Source organism: Bos indicus, chromosome 24, assembly GCF_029378745.1.
Source record: "Bos indicus isolate NIAB-ARS_2022 breed Sahiwal x Tharparkar chromosome 24, NIAB-ARS_B.indTharparkar_mat_pri_1.0, whole genome shotgun sequence".
Taxonomy (NCBI): Eukaryota; Metazoa; Chordata; class Mammalia; order Artiodactyla; family Bovidae; genus Bos; species Bos indicus.
This window is the reverse complement of record NC_091783.1, coordinates 26,489,644-26,507,311: the sequence shown is the minus strand read 5'-3', so window position 1 is coordinate 26,507,311 and position 17,668 is coordinate 26,489,644. Positions and strand designations below refer to the sequence as shown.

Genomic DNA, 17,668 nt, shown 5'->3' with positions numbered 1-17,668 from the left:
AAATATCACCTTTTTTTTTTAACTCATTTTTTCTTGACTACACTGCTCCTCCAAGCAAGAATACTGTATTACTGTATTAACTGTGGAACATTCTGCAATCACAACCTTATAATACTTCACCCAGTCAAAATCAGCTGATAGACAGACACATAGACAGTGAGCAGACAGCTAGATATTTGGAAAGCTGTTCTCTAAATAGCACTCTCCTCCCAAATAGTATAACAATGTTAACAATTTGGTACTGATCCCTTCTCTAAAGTATTTCCCTGTAACTAAAGTGAATCTATTATTGAGGATTTGTTTCCATGCTGGTCTAAAGTACAATTTTGTAAAAAAAAACAAAAACAAAAAACAACCTAAGAAAATCCCAGTATTCACTACTTCTTAGTTCTCAAAAGGAGGTATTTGTGGCTCTAGGAGAAATCAGGTGTGAGGAAACAAGCAACTTTTGGTCTTAACTTTATCTTGGAGGTTTTGGAGCCTCAAGAAAAAGAAACTGGCACAAAAGCAGGTTGTTAGACCAAGTCAATGTCATATTTAATGAGTGTTGGGAAGAAAACATTTGGATGGGGGCATGCACTCATGTATGTACATGAAACCAGCAACAGGGTATATTTTCTGGGATTTTCTTAGTTGGGTTGTTTTTTGTTTTTGTTTTTTTTACTTTTGTGGGAATACTGAGGCAAAGCAGAAGGAAAACTGGTGCCAGGGTTACTGCTGAGGATGACTGTCTAGTGCATGTTGAAAAGTATTAATTAAAAAAAATGCTACCTAGAAGCAAACTTAAAAAAAAAAAAAAACCTAAGTTTAAAATGCTCTGGAGCTAACTAAAGCATAAGTATACCAATAAATCTAAAATAAAGGTGAGTTATTTTTAAGATTAACCTGTGCTAGAGTTACACCATTCTGGCTGTGAAGGCTGTCCTTTATCCCAGTTTATCTGTAGATGCTCAAGAAAAAATACTCTAGGTTGCCAAACCACAATTTGAGAAGTTATGCTGCTGCTGTTAATCTATTACAGGATTTGGGTGGTAAAATAGAGAAGCTGGACACTATATTACCTTATGGAAACATGCTTTAAATAACATGTTTTAAAAACCCAATGAGAGCAAGTCACTTCTGAGTTTCTTGATCTCTGTTGACACTGCGCCTGACTCACCTCTCCTCCCCTGGAATAAGACGTCAGTTTCCCTGTATTGTGAAGATACCATAGTTGGTTTGTAAAGCACTTTGAAGAATAAGCACTGTGTGACAGTGCTAGATATTATGTTTGGGGGGTTCTCTCCTTGATTCCTTTCCCCATAATAATGAGTTTTGTTTGGGGTTGTAATAAGTTATGAATTGCATGGTTTAGATAATCATAAATATTTGATCAGCTGTCCCCTTGAACAAAAATCGTGGCGCTTCCCCCCACCCCGTTTTTTTTAAATTCTGTTGCATCTTTGTAGTATTGTAATTGTATTTTATGCCTGCTTTTTATATTAAAAATTAAATAAAAGAAATTAAGACATAAAAAAAGAAAAGAAAAGAAAAAAAAAATAAAGTACAATTTTGCAACACGACCACCTTGGAATAATTTAATCTCTAAAAACAGCAAAGACAAGAAATAAAATTAACATTGCTTTATTACACACCTCATAGCTGTAAATACTGCTTTACACATTAAATGTTTGCTTATTTTAACCTGCTATGCTTCTCTAAAAGCAAAGTAACTTCTTTTAAGAACAAAATTAAAGCTCTGTTAAAAACGTTGCAAAACCTCACTGCATTTTTAGACAGATAGTTAGCTGCTTCCTTACAAAAATAAGAAAAATGATCTGTACATTGCCATAGAAATTCAAGCACATTCACTGGAAGAAAAGTGAAAGCTTCAAAATGATATATCCTTTCACACTAAAATAGCCTAATTTTCACCTTACATATAAAAGGAAAGAAGAATACTCTTTGTTAAAAATGTTTACATTAAAACTAAGGCTTTAAAAGGAAAACTTCTCTTTAGCATGTCTAAGAAGCTAGATTTCAGGAGCAAATTAGAAAACAGAAAATGGAGCATCAAATTCACAGACACCCGTTCAATGGAAGACCTGCTATCTTAGAGAGACCCACCCAGAGAGCCATAAGAAATCCCACGACTCCCATGAACGCTGTGTTTGTCCTGCACAACCAGTTCGGCCAGTCCTGAAAACGCCTTCAGACTCAGCAGGCAGTCAGCTCTCTTGTTTCCACACTCTATATAAGGTGAGGCTTAGAGAAAGGCTTGATGACACTTCAGTGATACTTCACCAAAACCAAATGGCAGCTGCCACTGGCCTAAGGAAAAAAAGGGGAAGAAAGGGCCTGTCCTAGGACAATTTAAGAAGCAAACAATGTTGCTTTTACTCCCACTCATGTCCTTTTGGTGGCCTCTCTCTTTGCCCTTGAAGGCCTGGGTTTTCATGTTCCTCTATGAGCAAATACCCACTAAGGCATGCTCTCTCCTGGAGTTCCCTGTGTTCCTAAATGACCACATGATCTTTTTCTTTCATGAATTCAAAATTCTTAATTCTTCTATTATTTTAAAAATTTTAATAAAGCAAACTCATAAAAAGTGTAATTCATACTAAAGTGTGATTGATAGCCTGAAGTATTTGCTGGGTAAGTGTTACTGACAAGGTTGGGAGAGAGATGAAAGAAAGTGGGCCTGATGGCTGATTTCCTTGATTCATGCCTATGTCTCCTTAAAACCTGGCAGTGGGGGACTTCCCTGGCGATCCAGTGGTGAAGACTTCGCCTTCCAAAGCAGGCGGTGCAGGTTCAAAGCCTGGTAGGGGAAGTAGGATCTCATATGCCTCGTGGCCAAATAAATCAAAACATAAAACTGAAGCAATATTGTAACAAATTCAATAAAGACTTTAAAAGAGGTCCACATCCAAAAAAAAAATTTTTTTTAAATAAATAAAACAGGGTAGTGATTAGGAAAATGACATTTTATAGTTTCCAGATTAGAACCCACTGCAGAAGTGATAGATTTGGGATCTTAGGACAGTCACAACTCACTTATGTAAAATTTTCATGCCCTCCCCCAACCCCTAGCTCCCTTTACCTGTTAAAATCTGACTGAGAGAACATGGTTATTTGGCTCTAAACTTTTCAAAGTGTTGATCTGTGGGAGACATAAAGAAAATGGTGATAGAAGATTTATTTTTACCAGAATTAGGTTAAAAGAAGTTTTTAATATTAGCACCACAAAAAAACATTTCATCTCTGGAAACCTGCCACCGGAAGTCAAGGAGCCTTAGCTGGAGGGAAACTTAGCCAGTCAGGTTTGCTCCCAGTTCGTGGATAAGAAAAGAGACCAAAAAGCAAATCTACAGTTTCACCTAATCCCCCTCTTTCCACTGAAACCAAAAAAGCTTAATTAGCTGTATATGATATTAAACATTACATAAATGTACATAACTATCTCCTGATATGCTTAGTTATCATGCAGCACCTAAGAACCAAACATAAGTTCTATTTTTTAGACCCTGTATTCCTATCAGAGGACACACCATACCCCAGCCACCGTTAAAAGTAATATCTTCTCCTTTGCTTTTTCACTTTGTTTTAGATGTTGCATTGATTAATGGTTATACAACTATTAATCAATAAATGATATATATGTGCAGAACTGGAGAAAGCAATGGCACCCCACTCCAGTACTCTTGCCTGGAAAATCCCATGGGCGGAGGAGCCTAGTAGGCTGCAGCCCATGGGGTCGCTAAAAGTCGGAGACAACTGAGCAACTTCACTTTCACTTTTCACTTTCCTGCATTGGAGAAGGAAATGGCGACCCACTCCAGCCTGGAGAATCCCAGGGACAGCAGAGCCTGGTGGGCTGCCGTCTATGGGGTCGCACAGAGTTGGACACGACTGAAGCGACAGCAGTTAGCAGTATGTGCAGAACAGTGCTACTATAGAACATTGCTACCTCCTGGGCTAACAACAAATCTGCCTCCAAAGTCAAATAAAGAATTTTTTCTTTTTTTTGGCAAGAGTCGGGGTGGGGGGTAGGTCCCAGTTCTTCATAGTTGCAAAATTTTTAAATTAATTTAACCTTAAGTATTTTCTTTCAAAATTTTTTTCAACTGGTGATACCTATTATTTGTTGTCTATTTTTTTAAATTTCATTTTATTTTTAAACTTTACAATATTGTATTAGTTTTGCCAAATATCAAAATGAATCCGCCACAGGTATACCTGTGTTCCCCATCCTGAACCCTCCTCCCTCCTCCCTCCCCATACCCTCCCTCTGGGTCGTCCCAGTGCACCAGCCCCAATTTGAAGTAAGTATACAATAATGTGATATTAGGTTTATCATAAGAGTAGATGCTAATTATTTAAAGTTTAAACATCCTTGCCTTGGGGAATTTTACAAGGCTTTCCAGAGGTTCTAGCACATGAACGAATTTGAGAAGCACTAATTTAAGCAACATCTTGGAAGATGTTAAATTGCACCTAAGGTTTAAGTTTCCTTCCCTATATTTGTTTGATTCTTTCTAGCACTGTGTAGTATTTACCTGCTTTAATAAGGAACAATGTATTTTATTTGAAAATAGTAGTAAATAGAAATGCCTGTTAATACTCATTGCTACCATAACTACAAAGGGAGTGTTTCTTCAGATTGACTCTATGGCATAATCACAGTCCATCTAAAAATAAGGTACTCTAATTGCAAATGACTACTGTCAGTAGAAAAATAAAGAGCCACATGTGCTAAACATGCAAATGAAAATATGAAAGTACAATTCTCAAGAGGAGAAAAGCAACTTTTTCTCAGTAAAATTTTCATTACTGACAAGTTACCAAGAGTAGTCCTGAATCTCAGGGAAAGGTCCGTGGAGCAAAAATGGAATTTCTAGTCCAGAAAGCTGTTCTACTATATTCATTCAAGTACAAGTTTCTACTATTGGACTAATATTTAACCAATGCATTTACTGAAAACATATTTGTAAATGAGAGATGGTCCTTTATAGACCTTAAATCCAATGCTATAGCATGAGATTTCCTGGTTGACTATTTACTCAGTAATAAAAGAGGGAAAATCTGTTCTAACATTTTTAACTTCCTAAAAAAATCAGTGGCAAATTGCTTGAAAGTACAAATCAGTAGATAGCATAATTTTAAAAATTTAGAAAAATTCATAAATATTCATAATATCTATATATTGCTAGATATATAGAAATAAATTGAATTTTACAATATCTCTTTTAGAAAGATGATGTCTGACAAAGACGTATCTAATTGTAGCACTGTAACATTATCTCTTTGTGCATGTTTCTGCTAAGGCAGCAAATTTGGCTTCCAAATTATTTAAAAAGTCAAGGCCGTCTTCTTCCTGCTTTTCACTGCAGCAACCCACAGAACCGGCTGGAGACCCTCTTCCTTCATAGTTGTACGTAAGGACGTAATCTTGTGATGGCATGTGCTCTTCGTCCTGATTACACAGATGCAATTTCTGTAAAAGAAACAAAAAAAGGGATTGTAATATTGTTTCAAACACACTGAAACCGATAAACATAAAATTTATTTTTATTTACCTTTTATGTTTAATTTTTAACCAGTGTGTCCTCTAATGGATTCCTACATACAAAAAATGCACATGGTTGGTCTATATCACAGCCATACCACAAAGTCAGTACATTCTACATTTCTAGTAACCCATACAAATTAAAAAAAGGTATGCACGTTATATTGAAGTATATTTAAATTACTAATGTAATATTTAAAATATGAATTAATATTTCATTTAATTATTAAGCACAATTAAATTATTATTAAATTAAGGCTTAATTTAATAAATTTTAAATCTTAAAAATTTAAGATTAAATTCTTATCCCTAAATTTTGTATCACCACAAAATGGTGAGAATATGCATAGTTATTTGGAATTTGAGCTTGAATAGTTAAACAGTCCTGATCTGGAGTTATAGCTTAGTTTGTCAACTAGCTATATGAATTTGAGCAAGTTACTGAACATCTTTAAGCCTCAGTTTCCTGATTTCTAAAATAAGAATACAGAGAATGACTATCTCACTGGATCATAATTAAATGACAAAATAATAATGCATGAAAAACACTCTTATTAAACAGCCAGCACATAGTAAATGTTCAATCAACATCAACTAAAATTGCTATTTTATGCAGAAATAATGTGGGTAAGGATTACAACACTGTCTTCAGAATCAAGTTTCCAAGAGAGCCAAAACACAGCAAGATAAAAAGATGCACAAATTTTCAGTGAAATTTAAAGATAATCAAGATAACCTACACTGTAAAAAGTGGGCCAGAATAGAGGCCAAGTAATCAGCCATATTTTTCCTGGCTGGCTGTCACTAGTCTGTCTGTGAACTTGTCAGACTCATGAACTCCCTCCCTTTCTCACCAGTGTACCTGTCCCTTCTCAAAACCAGCACATACTTCCTTGGCTTATGTTAGCAAGTGTCTCTTTATGACCGTTTTAGCATCACATCCCATTATAGACATTTACATTGGAGAACACCTCTAAGAGTGTTTCTTAAGCTTTGCTCCTCCTCAGTCAACCTGATCTCATATGGTTACTGGCTGTCTAGAAACAGAAACGAGATTAACTCAATACCAGAAAGAATACTTAATCCAATGGCTCTCTACTCAGGTTGCACATTTGAATCTTAGAGGAGATTAGAAATAAAAAAGAAAGAAAAGCCAAACCAATTAAATCAGAATCATTCAATGTGAAGCACAGCATTAGCACTGTTTAAAAGCTCCCCAGTGAATTCTGAGGTGCTGCCATGACTGAAAATCCCTTACTGAACTTCATATCTTTTACATCCTTGCTTTCCTCTGATTAGCAACCACTAAACGTTTGGATGGTGCATAGCTCATTATGGGCTTCTCTGGTAGCTCAGATGGTAAAGAATCTGCCTGTGATGTAGGAGACCAGGGTTCGATCCCTGGGTCGGGAAGATACCCTGGGGAAGGGAATGGCAACCCACTCCAATATTCTTGCCTGGGGAATCCCATGGACAGAGGGTCCTGGCTAATTTGCATGGTGCTTTTACATGAAAAAAAAATGGTTCAGACAGATCATATTATTTCATTTTCATTCTAGAATTCTGTACAGATGCTTTGCTTTCACAGAGAGATGCAGAATTGACTTGGGGATTTTTGTAATTGTGAAGAATGAGATTTCCCCCTCTATTTTTCTATATGAAAAGAGTTTGTGAGATAAACACACACCTAAAAGTGAAATGTAACTTTAGTGAGGAAGAGTAGACTCCTCCAATTTTCATGAGATTTTAGAAATTAAGAGAAATGTGACAGATGAAATAAAATCTTTTATCTTAAGTAATGAAATAAAATCATAGAGCAGGGGCAAAAATAGCCAGAGAGTGAGAGAGAAAAGATACATTGGAGAATACAAAAAAGAAGTTTCTGAAAATAGATGTTAATCTCAATTTCCTAAAGTTCTCCACTGGGACATTTAAATTGTAGAGACAGAATGCTCAGGGAAACTCACTTCACCAAGACGGGGTTGAGTGAAATTTTGCCACTCGGAGTAAGTGTATCTGGAATTCTCCACCTCAACAGTGCCTCCTCTGCAGGAGTCCAGGGTGTGATGATGCCCAGCCCCGCGGCACGACTCCAGTGTCTGCTGTCCTCCTTTCACCATTTCAATGCTTTCCTGCCCTCCGTTTTTGACTCCAGATCCCATAGTGCCACAAAAGCCCTGGTTAGCGTTGTTGACTGTCTGGGTCATAAACCCATTGGCAGAACACTGAAAAAAAATAAAAGAAGACAATTCATATCCGTTGAAAATGGATTCAAAGTAAAGTCAAAAGGAGGCAAAGGAGAAAGCTTGTTTACTTCTAAATTTTTTATTCATTTATTCATTCATTCAACAGACATTCATCATTTTCAATTGTGTGCCCAGTCAGGATGCAAAAATAGAGACATGGTCCCTCAGTGGCCCCAATGAGCTCTTACTCCAATGAAACAGAAAAACAATTACTCTAGGAAAATGATTACCATGATGTATAGGTGAACACATCAGAGGGCTTCCCTGGTGGCTCGGTTGGTAAAGAATCTTTGTGCAATCGAGAGACTTCCTACAATGCAGGGCACCCAGGTTCAGTCCCTCAGCTGAGAATATTTCTTGGAGAAGGAAATGGCAACCCACTACAGTATTCCTGCCTGGGAAATCCCATGGACAGAGGAGCCTGGTGGGCTACAGACCATGGGATCACAAGAGTCGGACATGATTTAGTGACTACACCACCACATACGTGAACACAGAATGCTAGAGGGACAGAGGAAGAGTATGAAAATTCAAGCTCAGAGAAACTAAGTGGGACATACTGGGGAAACTCCAAGCCGAGGGACTCCTATTGGAAATGGGAGAATACATTATCTGCAAGAAGATCTAGATGCAAACACAAATAGACTTCCTCGAGGGTTCTCAATTACAGCCTGTTGAGAATGGTTACCACAGATGTTTAGAGAGACAGAGAGAAGCTGGAGAGGTCATAAAAGGCTATGCTAAAATTTTTTAGAAAATCTTGAAGACTATCAGTTCAGTTCAATTGCTCAGTCGTGTCTGACTCTTTGTGAGCCCGTGGACTGCAGCACACCAGGCTTCCCTGTCCATCACCAACTCCCAGAGTTTACTCAAACTCATGTCCATTAAGTTGGTGATGCCATCCAACCATCTCATCCTCTGTCATCCCCTTCTCCTCCTGCCCTCAATCTTTCCCAGGATCAGGGTCTTTTCAAATGAGTCAGCTCTTTGCATCAGATGGCCAAAGTATTGGAGTTTCAGCTTCAACATCAGTTCTTACAATGAATATTCAGGAGTGATTTCTTTTAGGATGGACTGTCCAAGGGACACTCAAGAGTCTTCTCCAACACCACAGTTCAAAAGCATCAATTCTTTGGCACTCAACTTTCCTTATAGTTCAACTCTCACATCCATATATGACTACTGGAAAAACCACAGCTTTGACTAGTCAGACTTTTGTTGGCAAAGTAATGTCTCTGCTTTTTAATATGCTGTTTAGGTTGGTCATAACTTTTCTGCCAAGGAGCAAGTGTCTTTTAATTTCATGGCTGCAGTCACCATCTGCAGTGATTTTGGAGCCCCCAAAAATTAGTCTGTCATTGTTTCCAGTGTTTCCCCATCTATTTGCCATAAAGTGATGGAACAAGATGCCATGATCTTAGTTTTCTGAATGCAGAGTTTTAAGCCAACTTTTTCACTCTCCTCTTTCACTTTCATCAAGAGGCTCTATAGCTCTTCTCTGCTTTCTGCCATAAGGGTGATGTCATCTGCATATCTGAGGTTATTGATATTTCTCCAGGCAATCTTGATTCCAACTTGGGCTTGATTCAGTCCAGCATTTCTCATGATGTACTATGCATATAAGTTAAATAAGCAGGATGACAATATATAGCCTTAACGTACTCCTTTTTCTATTTGGAACCAGTCTGTTGTTCCATGTCCAGTTCTAACTGTTGCTAGCTGACCTGCATACAGATTTCTCAGGAGGCAGGTTAGGTGGTCTGGTATTCCCATCTCTTTCAGAATTTTCCACAGTTTATTGTGATCCACACAGTCAAAGGCTTTGGCATAGTCAATAAAGGAGAAGTAGATGTTTTTCTGGAACTCTCTTGCTTTTTCGATGATCCAATGGATGTTTGCAATTTGATCTCTGGTTCCTCTGCCTTTTCTAAATCCAGCTTAAACATCTGGAAAGTTCACGGTTCATGTACTATTGAAGCCTGGCTTGGAGAATTTTAAGCATTACTTTACTAGCATATGAGATGAGTGCAATCGTGTGGTAGTTTGAGCATTCTTTGGCATTGCCTTTCTTTGAGATTGGAATGAAAACTGACCTTCTCCAGTCCTGTGGCCACTGCTGAGTTTTCCAAATTTGCTGGCATATTTAGTGCAGCACTTTCACAGCATCATCTTTCAGGATTTGAAAGAGCTCAACTGGAATTCCATCACCTCCACTAGCTTTGTTCATAGTGATGCTTTCTAAGGCCCACTTGACTTCACATTCCAGGATGTCTGGCTCTAGATGAGTGATCACACCATCGTGATTATCTGGGTTGTGAAGATCTTTTTTGCACAGTTCTTCTGTGTATTCTTGCCACCTCTTGTTAATATCTTCTGCTTCTGTTAGGTCCATACCATTTCTGTCCTTTATTGTGCCCATGTTTGTATAAAATGTTCCCTTGATATCTCTAATTTTCTTGAAGAGATCTCTAGTCTTTTCCATTCTATTGTTTTCCTCTATTTCTTTGCACTGATCACTAAGGAAGGCTTTCTTATCTCTCCTTGCTATTCTTTGGAACTCTGCATTCAAATGGATATATCTTTCCTTTTCTCCTTAGCCTTTTGCATCTCTTCTTTTCATAGCTGTTTGTAAAGCCTCCTCAGACAACCATTTTGTCTTTTTGCATTTCTTTTTCTTGGGGATGGTCTTGATCACTGCCTCCTGTACAATGTCATGAAGTTCCATCCATAGTTCTTCAGGCAGTCTGTCTATCAGATCTAATCACTTGAATTTATTTGTCACTTCCACTGTATAGTTGTAAGGGATTTGATTTAGGTCATACCTGAATGGTCTAGTGGTTTTCCCTACTTTCTTCAATTTAGGTCTGAATTTGGCAATAAGGAGTTCATGATCTGAGCCACAGTCAGCTCCTATTCTTGTTTTTGCCGACTGTATAGAGCTTCTCCATCTTTGGCTGCAAAGTATATAATCAATCTGATTTCAGTATTGACCATCTGGTGATGTCCAGGTGTAGAGTTTTCTCTTGTATTGTTGGAAGAGGGTGTTCGCTATGAACAGTGCATTCTCTTGGCAAAACTCTGTTAGCCTTTGCCCTGCTTCATTCTGGACTTCAAAGCCAACTTTGCCTGTTACTCCAAGTGTTTCGGAGAAGGCAATGGCACCCCACTCCAGTACTCTTGCCTGGAGAATCCCATGGACAGAGGAGCCTGGTGGGCTGCAATCCATGGGGCCGCTAAGAGTCAGACCCAGCTGAGCGACTTCACTTTCACTCTTCACTTTCACTCTTCACTTTTGTGCATTGGAGAAGGAAATGGCAACCCACTCCAGTGTTCTTGCCTAGAGACTCCCAGGGATGGGGGAACCTGGTGGGCTGCTGTCTATGGGATTGCACAGAGTCGGACACGACTGAAGTGACTTAGCAGCAGCAGCAGCCAGGTGTTTCCTGACTTCCGACTTTTGCATTCCAGCCTCCTATAATGGAAAGGACATCTTTTGGGGATGTTAGTTCCAGAAGGTCTTGTAGGTCTTCATAGAACCATTCAACTTCAGCTTCTTCAGCATTATTGGTCAGTGCAGAGACTTGGATTACCATGATATTGAATGGTTTGCCTTGGAAAGGAACAGAGATCATTCTGTCGCTTTTGAGATTGCATCCAAGTACTGCATTTCAAACTCTTTTGTTGACTATGATGGCTACTCTGTTTCTTGTAAGGGATTCCTGCCCACAGTAGCAGGTATAATGGTCATCTGAGTTAAATTCACCCATTCCAGTCCATTTTAGTTCACTGATTCCTGAAATGTCGATGTTCACTGTTGCCATCTCCTGTTTGACCACTTCCAATTTGCCTTGATTCATGGACCTGACATTCCAGGTTCCTATGCAATATTGCTCTTTATAGTATTGGACTTTACTTCCCTCACCAGTCACATCCACAATTGGGTGTTGTTTTTGCTTTGGCCCTGTCTCTATTCTTTCTGGAGTTATTTCTCCACTGATCTCCAGTAGCATATTGGACACCTACTGACCTGGGGAGTTCCTCCTTCAGTATCCTATCTTTTTGCCTTTTCATACTGTTCATGCGGTTCTCAAGGCAAGAATACTGAAGTGGTTTTCCATTCTCTTCTCCAGTGGGCCACGTTTTGTCAGAGTTTGAAGACTATGGGGACTCAAAATAGGGAATTAATAACAGGCAGGGGACTTTTTGCTTTTGTTTTTGCAGCACTAGGTCTTAGTTGCGGCAAAAGGAATCTTTGTTTTGGCATGTGGGATCTTTAATTGCAGCATGTGAACTCCTTGCAGCATGCAGGATCTAGTTACCTAACCAGGGATCCAACCTGGACTCCCTGCATTGGGAGTGTGGAGTCTTAGCCACTAGACCACTTGGAAGTCCCAAGTGACATATTTTTTCTAAATAATATTAGACAACAATGTGAAAGACAATATGAAGGAGACAAGTTTAGTGTCATGGATATCAGAGAAGTCAAGAATAATTCTAGGTGAAAAATGACAAGGATAGAAACCAAAGTAGAAACAGTGACAATTCAAAGAAGAGGATGGACTCCATAGAAAGCTTACTGGTGGTTAGATGGATGAGGCAGCACAGGGAAGGTCAGGAGTTATTCCTATGTGTCCTGCTTGTGCAGCTAGACAGACGGCATAATTCACAGAAATGAAGGATGCACTTGTGGGTGAGAGGAGGGTGAGCAAGTCAGTTTTGGACATGGTAAACTTGAGAAACCTGTGGTTATCCGAGATGAGTATATGAGAATGTGGTCTGGAGCTCGGGTGAGAGACCTGAGCTAAAGTATAATTCTGGGAGTCATTTCCATGTAGCAGGAGCTGAAACCATGGGAGTAAGTGATCTCATCCAGAGAAAACTGCAGACTGAAAGAAAACAAGCTAAGAATAGAATGACAAGAAAAATCATGTTTTAAGGGGTGGATAAAGGAATTAGAGCTGTGACAGAATTGATCTGGAATAACCACTGAGATAATATAGAACTAAACAGGCATGACTCTGAAGCTAAGAGAGGATTAGGGTAAGGTCAATGTTGCAGAAAAAATCCAAGTAGGGTAAGAACTGGCTCAAATAAAGTAAGCACCCATGAGAGTCAAGTAAAAAAGTGGCCAGTGGTGATCCTTGTCAGGGAAATTTCCAGAGTGCTGAGTGAACAGGACTATAGTCTTGGAGAAATTGAGTAAAAATCTTTCTCTCAAAAAAATCAGTTTCAAAGAAAAAGAAATACGGAAGGATCTAGGGGGAGTCAGAGTCAAGACAATGTTTGAAAATGGAAAAGATTTGATTAAACATTAACTTAATGGTGGAACTGCACATCAACCCTCCAGGTCATTGGGGAGAATTTGAGTTATAGCAAATCATAATCTTGGTGTATCAGTCCAAATTGTAAACCTTCACTTTCATGACAACACCCCCAGTATAAATAGGTACCATTATGTCATCTTCTTACCAATTTATGTTTTATATTTAATAGGCAAAGTCTCTATCAAAGCAAGAATTTTCAAGTTCAGATGATTTACTGAATCTGAAATAGATCCATATATCTTATTTCACTGCCTAAGGAAAAAAATACAAGTAAAGAGAACTGAAAAGTAGCCATTTGGTGGCACTGCTACCCTACATTTTCCGCTTAGGTTGTTGCTACAGTAAAATTCTATTACCAAAAAAAAACATTCTTATTATCAAATCCTCTTAATAGCATGATTTAATCATTATAAGTACATGTTCAGAGATCATATTTTGAAGCTAGTGAAGGGGAACTGGAAATAAACTAAAATCAAACCTGAACCCACAGTGCCATTTCACATTCTCTCTGATCTTGGTTCCTTCCCACCCACCTCCAAGGACCTCCCTGAAGTTTGTTCTCATGGGGCATCAGCAACTCCTTCTCCACATCAAGGATTTTCAGATTTACTTTTTCAGTTTTGATATTTCACCCAACTCGTAACCCCATGTGAATGCCTTTGACTTAAACTCAGATCTGAAGTTACCACCTTTACTCATTGCATTAAAATAAGTTTACATACAAACCGTGAAATATGGTTGCATTTTGTAAAAATATGCCTAAAATTATACACTGGTATAAAATTAATAATTTCAAGTCCTTTTGAGAAGTGCTAGTAACAGAGAACAGGTAAATGGGTGTGAGTATGTTATAGTGGAGCAGCTAATCAACGCCACCAACTCCAGCATCAAATGGCAAAGAAAAAACAGTGAGTGCAACTCAGTCATTCCATTCCTAGACATAAAATAAGAAGTTACTATGAGTAAAATAGGGATAAGAAATATTTTAAATGTATAAATAAGATTGTTTACCACCAACCATGGTGTAATGGTAAAAGAATCTGTCTGCCAATGCAGGACATGCAGGAGATGTGGGTTTGATCCCTGGATTAGGAAGATCCCTAGAGGAGGAAATGGCAACCCACTCCAGTATTCTTGCCTGGAAAATCCCATGGACAGAAAAGCACGGCAAGCTAGAGTTGATGGAGTCACAAAGAGTCAGACATGACTGAGCACTAAGATTGTTTACTTTTAAATAACAAAATAAAAAGTAGAGTCAATGTGACAGAAGCTATAAGCCAGGGACAGTGACTTTATATCAGGCCTTTTCTACATCTCAGGGTGAATATAGATATTTCTTATCAACTGTTTTTCTTTCACTTCCTTTCCACCGTCAGACAAAATCATAACTCATCTATGTTTGACATGCCTGCATGAGATACCCTGTAATATTTCTCCATTTATAAAATAGATTTAGTCCCTAGTCCTTGACTTATACTCTCTGGGCTTCCCTGGTAGCTCAGCTGATAAAGAATCTGCCTGCGATGCAGGAGACACCAGTTCAACTCCTGGGTTGGGAAGATCCCCTGGAGAAGAGATAGCCTACCCATTCCAGTATTCTTGGGCTTCCTTGGTGGCTCAGTTGGTAAAGAATCTGCCTGCAATGTGGGAGACCTGGGTTCAGTCCCTGGGTTGGGAAGATCCCCTGGAGAAGGGAAAGGCTACCCATTCCAACCTCCTGACCTGGAGAATTCCAAGGACTGTAAAGTCCATGGGGTTACAAGAGTCGGACACGACTAAACGACTGCAACCCCATCGACTCAGGCCTGCCAGGCTCCTCTGTCCATAAGATTTTCCAGGCAAGAATACTGGAGTGGATTACTATTTCTTCTTCTAGGGATCTTCCTGACCCAGGGATCAAACCCACATCTCCTTCATCTCCTGCTTTGGCAGGCGGATTCTTTACCACTGCACCATGGTTGGTGGTCAATAATCTTATTTATACATTTAAAATATTTCTTATTCATCCATATTTCAATTTTCCCATAATCATTATTCTAGAAGAGTTATCTAGCTCATGCTGAAACTACCAAAAGATCCCAATTATTTATCCTCCCCAGTCCTATGTCTTCCTGATCTTGTTGGTCAGCATACCAGTTCAGCATCACACTACTTACATTATGCCACCTTCATGCAGAAAAGCCATGACTAGCTCTCCCTTATCAAGAGAATAAATCTAAAACCCTTTAGTGTGGCATATAAAAGTCTCATCTCCCACTGCTTTTTTATTACATCCTCTTCCTCCAGAACCTAATCCAAGTGTCAAATCTCTATTCCAGAACATCATTTCTTCCATTTTAAATCAATTTGTGTACTATTTGTTGAATAATCCCTAAACTTTGCCATCTCCTTTTTTCATTCATTAGGCTGTTGTTCATGTCTTCACTTTCAAACCCTCCCTATTCTTTAAGTTACAGACTAATCTGTGAATCTTCCACCAGGCCTAGAAAGGCGATCTCTGGTTTGATCCAGAAATCATGAATATACTTTGCAGCACCAGTATCTTTGAACTCCACCTGTACCCTACCAAACTGGTGCTGTTTACTGTCATGCTCCTATTTAGTTTTCCCACAAGAGTGGATTCAATTTTTCATAAAGTGAAATCTTTTTGAGGGAAGAATATGCCTTATAGGAACTCTATATATTTCCCCAAAAAGAGAAGCATAGGCCCAAGCACTGCAGAGATATGTAAGAAAAAATAGTGGCAGTCATCTTCCAATCTAACCCCGTCCCCCACACACATACATTTTTTAAAACACATATATCTTTTTTATATTTTCTTAGTTTATCTTGAGAGTTCTCAGCAAGTTTTTCCTATTATAAATGGTCAAAGAGTGAGATAAACAAATAATATCTGAAAATACACGTTGTAGAGAGCAGTCAAAAAGATTGCTCTTATAGTAAATTCACAACATCAAAGCAGTAGTAGTAAATCATAACATGAGAGGATGGAAAAAAGATAACTAAAACAATATATCTGGTGTAAGATGTTTAATAAATGCCACTACATAAGTCTTTGAATATTGGCAGATAAATTTACGCCTACAAAATCTGACCAAATTAAGAATATAAATTAACTCCTAAATTTTGTAGTAACTTCATAAAGATGAATTAAAGAAATTATGGAAAATACTCAGACATAAATATCCGTTTTTTAAAAAAAAATCACTTACCACCTTATCATCTCCAGGTGCTTCTGTGTTTGATATAATTAGATTTTGCTGGGCCAAATCGTCTGGAAAAGCTTTTTTATTTCTGGCACTAACAATTCCACATACTAAAGTTAGCAATATAGCTGAGTTAAAAACAAAAACAAAAGTTTAACATGAGCAGAATAAAATACTCATCTTTTATTTCTTATTACCTAAGATACACAAGAAGAAAATAAGACACCGAACATCTAAAGTAATAGGCCATGATTTGGCTTACTTTTAAAATTTAAAGTAATTATATTTATATTTTGATTACAGCCCTCTTTAAGAGTTTGAATTCCACCCACCATTTAAGTATTTCAAATCATGAATTTTTTTTAATTAATTATATTTATTTAGACAAAGACTTTAAAGAGATTTACTACTACTACTACTAAGTCACTTCAGTCGTGTCCAACTCTGTGCGATCCCATAGACAGCAGCCCACCCGGCTTCTCCGTCCCTGGGATTCTCCAGGCAAGAACACTGGAGTGGGTTGCCATTTCCTTCTCCAATGCATGAAAGTGAGAAGTGAAAGTGAAGTCACTCAGTCATGTCCGACTCTCAGCAACCCCATAGACTGCAGCCTTCTAGGCTCCTCCATCCATGGGATTTTCCAGGAAAGAGTATTGGAGTGGGGTGCCATTGCCTTCTCCAATTAAAGAGATTTACTGACTCACAAAAGAATGGTTTGCCAATGTGAAAATATAACAAAACAGACTTCTCCCCCTACCACTGCCCACCCCAGAATAGAGTTATCTCCCCAGGTATCTTAATTAAACTTACTTTGTACCTTGCATATTCAGAATTCTCATTCTACCTCATAATTGTATGAAGCTAGAATATGTGATAGTAAAACTAATAGCAACAGCAACCACAATTCTTCACAAGGTTCAATAAGCCCTCATACCAAGGACTGCAAACCTACAGCCCTGAATCCAGCCCACCATGCTGTGTATCACTCATGAGCTGTGGTTTTTATATTTTTAAATGACTGAAAAAATTCAAAAGAATAATAGTTTATTACATGTGAACACTGTATGAAATTCAAATTTCAATGTCCATAAATCAAATTCTAATGGAACACAGTCATGCCAGTGGTTTAAGTATTTTCTATGGCTGCTCTCTCACTACAAGAGCAGATGTGATTGGTTACAACTGAAACCAGATGGCCTGCAAAGTTTAAAATATATACTATCTGGCCCTTTATAGGGGCTTCCCCTGGTAGTTTAGACGGAAAAGAATCCACCTGCAATGTAGGAGACCCAGGTTTAATTCTTTGGGCCGGAAGATCCCCTGGAGGAGGAAATGGAAAGTGGA

At 38.4% G+C, this 17,668-nt stretch overlaps 1 protein-coding gene across 2 annotated transcripts in view; it reads right to left on the bottom strand.

Moving 5' to 3' along the window:
- Positions 1-508: 508 nt before the first annotated feature.
- DSC3 (desmocollin 3) overlaps positions 509-17,668 on the bottom strand; it is a 56,637-nt gene continuing 39,477 nt past the window's right edge. The window contains exons 14-17 of one of the 2 annotated variants that reach the window (XM_070778774.1): positions 16,331-16,452; positions 7,516-7,773; positions 5,559-5,601; positions 509-5,476 (exon numbers count right to left, since the gene is read on the bottom strand). In XM_070778774.1, the coding sequence (XP_070634875.1) occupies positions 5,575-5,601; positions 7,516-7,773; positions 16,331-16,452 (407 nt within the window). In that variant the 3' untranslated portion in view covers positions 509-5,476; positions 5,559-5,574. The remainder of the gene's footprint in view (positions 5,477-5,558; positions 5,602-7,515; positions 7,774-16,330; positions 16,453-17,668) is intronic. The other variant, XM_019986947.2, reaches the window with a different exon arrangement.